The sequence below is a fragment of the Camelina sativa genome, chromosome 19 (genome assembly GCF_000633955.1).
Source record: "Camelina sativa cultivar DH55 chromosome 19, Cs, whole genome shotgun sequence".
NCBI lineage: Eukaryota > Viridiplantae > Streptophyta > Magnoliopsida > Brassicales > Brassicaceae > Camelina > Camelina sativa.
In genome coordinates, this window is record NC_025703.1 from 6,904,319 (window position 1) to 6,909,959 (window position 5,641).

Here is a 5,641-nt window from a genome sequence, read left to right on the forward strand (position 1 = left end):
ACTTTCTTATACTCATCTGAACTACGAAACTCGTATCCACCTCCAGCAACAAAGATTTGAATCTTATCTTTAACCTGTACCCAACTGCAACCAGCTTCCTTTTTGATCCCTCTTTGTCTCATCATCTCTCGGATCTTATCCACATTGTCCCACATCTTCGCATCAGCATAAATGTTGGAAACCATAACATAATTTCCTGGATTACGAGGTTCAAGAACAAACAACTCCTTGGCTGCAACCTCTCCCACTGAAACATTCCCATGGAGCCTGCAAGAGTTGAGAAGTGATCCCCAAATGGATGCACTTGGCTTAAACGGCATTGTTTCCACTATCTTGACTGCTTCTTCGATTTTACCAGCTCGGCCCAAGATATCAACCAAACAAGCATAATGCTCCAAGGCAGGTGAAACTCCGAATTCTGTTTTCATACGTTCAAACAAACTCAGACCATATTCAGTGAACCCTGTATCGCTACACCCAGATAACAAAGCAACAAACGTAACCCCATCTGGTGCAACACCTGACTCAATCATCCAATCAAACAGATTCATCTCTTCTTCAATATCTCCATTAATTGCATAACAGTTTAACATCGTGTTCCATGAAGTCAAATCCTTAGTTAACAACATACCATCAAAGACTCTCCGAGAATACTCAACCTCGCCACACTTACCATACATATCCGTCAACGAATTAAGCAACGGAACATCAGGTTCCTTCTCTTTGGACTTCAGAATCTGTGCATGAATCTCTTTCCCAGTGAGAAGAGCAGCAACATGTGAACAAGCTGGCAAGATTGTAGTCAAAGTCGCCCAACTAAACCCAATCATCTCTTCCTGCATCTTTCTGAACAGATGAAACATCTCATGCACCCGAGCTTTCTTGCTGAGCACCGAGATCAAAGAATTCCAAGTAGCGATATTTCTCTCAGACATTCCATCGAACACCTTGCGTGCATCATCGAATGAGCCACGTTCCATGTAAAGCTTCAAGAGCACATTGTACACAACCTGATCAACCTTCTCCTTCCGTTTCACAATCTGGCCATGGATTCCTTTACCAACCCTAATCTCTTTTAAACCTACGCAAGCTTTCAAAGCAACGGAAATCGAAAAATTCCCAGGTTGGATGAAGCTACACAACATGTCTACATACACAAGCAAAGCATCTCGTGGTGACCCGTTTCTAGAATACCCAATCGCCATAGCCGCCCACACTTTCTCAGTGAGTAGTGTTGAATCGGTGACATCGTCGAATATTTTCCGAGCCAGATCTAACCGGCGACAAACCGAGAATAGGGTTATGAGCTTGCTAAGCAATTTGGGGTTGTGACGGAGACTAGGGTCGTTGAGAATCAAAGAAGAGATTTTGAGGCCATGGTGGAGTGATTTAGCGGAGATGCATGCGTGAAGAAGGTCTGTGTAGGCCTCTGGCGTGGAGGAGAGATTCGACGGTGATGATGATGATTTCTCTATCAAGGTTACAGCTTCGTCGAGTTTGGTTGATTTAGAGAGACCTGAATTGAGTTCTAAGTGCTTTGAGAAGGTTGATTGTCTCAATGGGATTTGTAAGAATTTAGCATGGGTGATGATGATACGTTGAGCCACCAATGGAGTAAGATAAGCTTGTGAAGTGGTTATAACATCTGCCAGTTTTTTAAAAAAAACCATTGGAAACACTTTAACCATTGCAATGCACAAAGCTTTGTAACAACATTATCAAAAGAGTAGAATTTGAACCTCTTAACAAAAATATAAACGTACCTAAAGAAGCCATTGAAAATTCATTCAGCTCAGGAGTAAGAGAAGGAGACAATTCGAATTCGAATTCGATGTGCCACAAACCAGAACAATCCTCTGTGTGACCGTGTGTGATCGTAGAGACGAGACAGAGAAGGAAGTTGAAGATGGATAAGCCACTTAATGGGCCTTACAATATTTGGGCTTATTAGTTCATATAAATGCATTCATTATATTGCATTATGGTTTTTTTTATTTGAGGCCACAAAATAAGATACGAAGAAACAAAAGATTATATACAAGGCTAGCAGGAAACAAAAAGGACCATATATATAAAACATCACCGGTCGGAAGATGATGTATCGTCGCCGTTAGATTTCGATCCTGTTTGAGAGCCATCAACTTTTTTCTCGACCTCTCTTCTTTTGTGTTCTATCTCTTCTTTCCCTTTATTAATCCTCTCCCTAATCTCTTCCTCCTATATGCATTAGAAGAATTTCATAATTACTATGACAGATAACTTTCGTTACAAAAAAAAAAAAAACTTTCGTTACAAACAAACAATAAAAATCTTGAAATCTCAACTTAATTAAGTGGCTTATTAGGCCACAGCTGTTTAGTTACATTGTCAAGTGCTTTAGCGTCCGGAAGTTTTGAACCATGAACACCAGCTCGGTTCGAGGCTTTTCCAACCATTGTCCTCACTCCATCGTACCGACAATCACACTTTCCAACGCTTCCCACAGATCTCAACCACTTTCCTATCATCATCATTCTTCTGGTTTTCTCTACTTTCACCTGGTATAGTACAATAGGTCGTGTATGTTATATGGTTTTTATTCACAAGTGAGGTGTGCATTACTATACGGGACTGCCAGCAACGTGTTATCAATGTTTCCACGTGTCACTAAAATGTTTCGGGTTTCTAATATTACATACTGTATGTGGATTTTATGTCCGTCGTCGTCTTCAATCCGTTTATGAAACAAGACCGTTTCTGTTTAAGCTTCTTCATTCCAAATTAAGCAGCAGCATACATCGTGAAATATTATTAACAGGAAATTCTTATTCAATCAAAAATAATAAAAAATTACAATGGAAAAATACCGTCTTCGATCGGTGACTCACAAAAGGGAATGGTTCTGTTCATCATATTGTCGGAATCTAAAAAAAAAAAGAGCTACAAATTACAAAGATACATGGGAGTGTACAATGCATGAAGCGGTAGTTGTTGTTGTTGTTTGTTATTCTCTCATCAGATTTATGAAACCAAAAAAAAAAAAAAAAAAAGGGATTTTGTTTTTGTTGTTGTTTTGTCTGTCTCTCTGTTGTCACTTGTCGTCGTCCGTCTCCGAATCCGAGCAAACATGAAAAGAGGGCCAGTTTTTATGTTTTTTCTGTTTGGGACTCTCTCTCAGGTAAAAGAATTTACATGTAATCATTGGCGCCAGAGCTACCGGACCCGACTCCAACAGTTCTTTTGCTCATGTTAGCTCTCTGCACCAACACAACCAAGGCTTGCACCACTTCAGACATCGGTGGTCTAAACTCTGGCTCCGGCTGTCACAGATTAAAAACACCATTTACATTTAGATTTTCATTTCTTCAGATCATCACATTTCCATTGATTTTATTATATAAAATGGTTGATTACCTGGACGCAAAGGGCAATAACATCTGCAAATCGGGAGAGGGATTTAACCGGGTAAAGCCCTTTGAGTGCTGGATCAACCATTTTCCCCAATGCATCGATGTCGTGAAGCTGTGGTGTTGCCCATCTCACCAATGACTGCTCTGATCTTGACCTTGTGCTGTCATACACAACAATCCACCAAGACTTACTTCAATTTCAGAACACACGTTTCACTCTTTCTTATTAGGAAGGCGAGGGATATGTATATGTATAGTACCTGTCGAATGGTTTCCTTCCGGTTAAAAGCTCAAGCATCACTACTCCAAAACTGTAGACATCGCTCTTCAAAGAGTATTGGCCTGACATTGAAGTTTCTGGTGCGCTGTATCCTTCATCGTTTTGGTTCAGTAGCTGCACAATATATAATCGAATGTTAAGGAACAAGTTCCACAAAAGCAAATATACTAAGAGTTATAGTCTATAGTCTATATACCTCATTTGCAGTGGGGAGGAAGCTAGCGAGACCTGAGTCTGATAGGTGTGGATTCAGCTCTGAGTCAAGTAATATGTTTGCTGATTTGATGTTCTTGTGGACTATAGATGGTGAGCAAACTTCATGCAAGTACCTGCAACAAAACCATGAGACTCTGCTGTACAACGAGCAATAATATGATTGAGATGTCAAAAGGCTTACTCCAATGCACGCGCAGTGCCAAGTGCAATCTTGACACGGGGATTCCATATCAACGGTTTGCTTTCCTCTTCCGCAAGATGTAAAAAGTCATGCAATGAGCCGTTTCTGTGGAACTCATAGACCACCAAATGTTGTCCGTGTTCAGAACAGTAACCATCAAGCTTTGTGACATTTTCGTGATCCAAATGCGCAATTTTCGATACTATTTCGGTAAAATCATCAGCCGTGTCAGTGGGAAGTGCAGAAGAGTCTATCTTCTTCACAGCAAGTACCTATTAGAATCAAAACAACATCTCAGCGGCAGAATATTATGACATTGTGCTGTTACAACTTACAAGTAAAGGATTATGTAAAGTTAAATACCTTTCCATCATCAAATTGAGCTCTGTATACTCTTCCAAATGTCCCTTCACCGAGAAGATTATCTACGCTGAAACTGTTGGTAGCTATTTGAAGATCTGCAACCGTATACGTGTTCACATTTGAAGGAACAACAACAGCAGCTTTCTTTGCAACAATGGGTTTTCTCATTGTTGAATCATCATCATCAAACGACTTATGTCGCTCAGCTGGTGGAGGGCGTAGATTCATCGACAATGAAGTATCCAGTTTCTTTGTCTCAACTAATGGTGGATTCTGTACAGACTTATTCTCTGCAGCCAAATGATTGCAAACTTAGAAAATCATATAATGTATATACTTTTTGACAAAAGAAAAATTAATTTGTTATTACCTTGATGGAATTCACTTGAAGCTAGTACAATGGGTTGGTTAATGTTACTATCAGTCTTTTCAATGTCTGTGGATGATGATGACCTCTTTGATCTTTTTCTTTTGAACAAGAAGAAAGCTATGACTGCTGCTACAATTATCAATGAAATGACTATTCCTGCTATTCCACCAGCTCCAATCCCTGATTTGTTGGAGTCTTTGCTACTACTACTGGAATCACCATTGGACCGGGTTTCACGGTTACCGGATTTCGGAGTAGGTGATTTACTGATCGGAGGTGTACCTGGAGGTGGTGGAGGTGCAGGCCCAGAAGTGAATAAATTACCATCTTTTCTGTTTCCAAGATCATTCAGGAAAATAATTAGTGAGATTAGGAAAAATGATCCAAGAACAGAAGAAAGTAAACGAAAAACTTACTGCAAGTTAATGCCTTTCAAAGAATCAGGAACCCAGCCTGTGAATCTATTGTTTGCAATATTCCTGAGGAGGAAGCATTCAGAAAACAACATTCAACAGGTGTTTACAAGTTATAAATTCCTAAAAGTGGAAAAGCTTAAGTTACTCACAGATTCTCAAGAGGAAGGGTGGCTAGGATATCGATGGTACCTGAGAACTGATTGTTCTGAAGATAACTGTGAAGTTCAATAGACACAATGTTAGTATTAACTGGTTCACTTTGCAGTGAGCTTTTTTCAATACATTGAGACCTACTTAAAAGAAGTCTTACATTGATTTTGCACTTGTAAGAAAGCTACAGGAGTTTGGGAGAGACCCTGTGATAGCATTGGAAGAGAGGTCCCTGAAAACATACATTAGAAATGTCAAGACATCTGTTTATCAACT

At 39.8% G+C, this 5,641-nt stretch overlaps 3 protein-coding genes across 4 annotated transcripts in view; all 3 read right to left on the minus strand.

Annotated features, from left to right (window-relative positions):
- The window catches only part of LOC104765246 (pentatricopeptide repeat-containing protein At3g14330), a 4,905-nt gene extending 2,354 nt beyond the window's left edge, over positions 1-2,551 (minus strand). The window contains exons 1-3 of one of the 2 annotated variants that reach the window (XM_010488929.2): positions 2,364-2,551; positions 1,764-2,217; positions 92-1,645 (exon numbers count right to left, since the gene is read on the minus strand). In XM_010488929.2, coding sequence (XP_010487231.1) covers positions 92-1,645; positions 1,764-1,776 — 1,567 coding nt within the window. In that variant the 5' untranslated portion in view covers positions 1,777-2,217; positions 2,364-2,551. Of the gene's footprint in view, positions 1-91; positions 1,646-1,763; positions 2,218-2,324 lie in introns of both variants that reach the window. The other variant, XM_019240616.1, reaches the window with a different exon arrangement.
- LOC104765247 (protein STRUBBELIG-RECEPTOR FAMILY 7-like) lies at positions 2,836-5,620 on the minus strand. Its single transcript, XM_010488930.2, has 10 exons — positions 5,526-5,620; positions 5,365-5,430; positions 5,216-5,278; positions 4,800-5,131; positions 4,430-4,719; positions 4,067-4,338; positions 3,866-3,998; positions 3,650-3,783; positions 3,394-3,550; positions 2,836-3,299 (listed from the first exon to the last, which is right to left on the minus strand). The coding sequence occupies exons 1-10, from the start codon at positions 5,609-5,611 to the stop codon at positions 3,168-3,170; spliced, it is 1,665 nt and encodes a 554-aa protein (XP_010487232.1). The 5' UTR covers positions 5,612-5,620; the 3' UTR covers positions 2,836-3,167.
- Positions 5,620-5,641, minus strand: part of LOC104767510 (protein STRUBBELIG-RECEPTOR FAMILY 7-like) — a 4,845-nt gene continuing 4,823 nt past the window's right edge. The window contains exon 12 of the mRNA XM_010491529.1: positions 5,620-5,628. Within this exon, the coding sequence (XP_010489831.1) occupies positions 5,620-5,628 (9 nt within the window). The remainder of the gene's footprint in view (positions 5,629-5,641) is intronic.

Bases quoted from the DNA above. Each gene is read 5' to 3' on its own strand.
- LOC104765247 (XM_010488930.2), bottom strand. From the start codon at position 5,611: ATGTATGTTTTCAGGGACCTCTCTTCCAATGCTATCACAGGGTCTCTC. The intron at 3,999-4,066 runs GTAAGCCTTTTG...GTTTTGTTGCAG, and splicing joins GGCACTGCGCGTGCATTGGA to GTACTTGCATGAAGTTTGCT. The intron at 3,784-3,865 runs GTATATAGACTA...TATATTGTGCAG, and splicing joins TCCTCCCCACTGCAAATGAG to CTACTGAACCAAAACGATGA.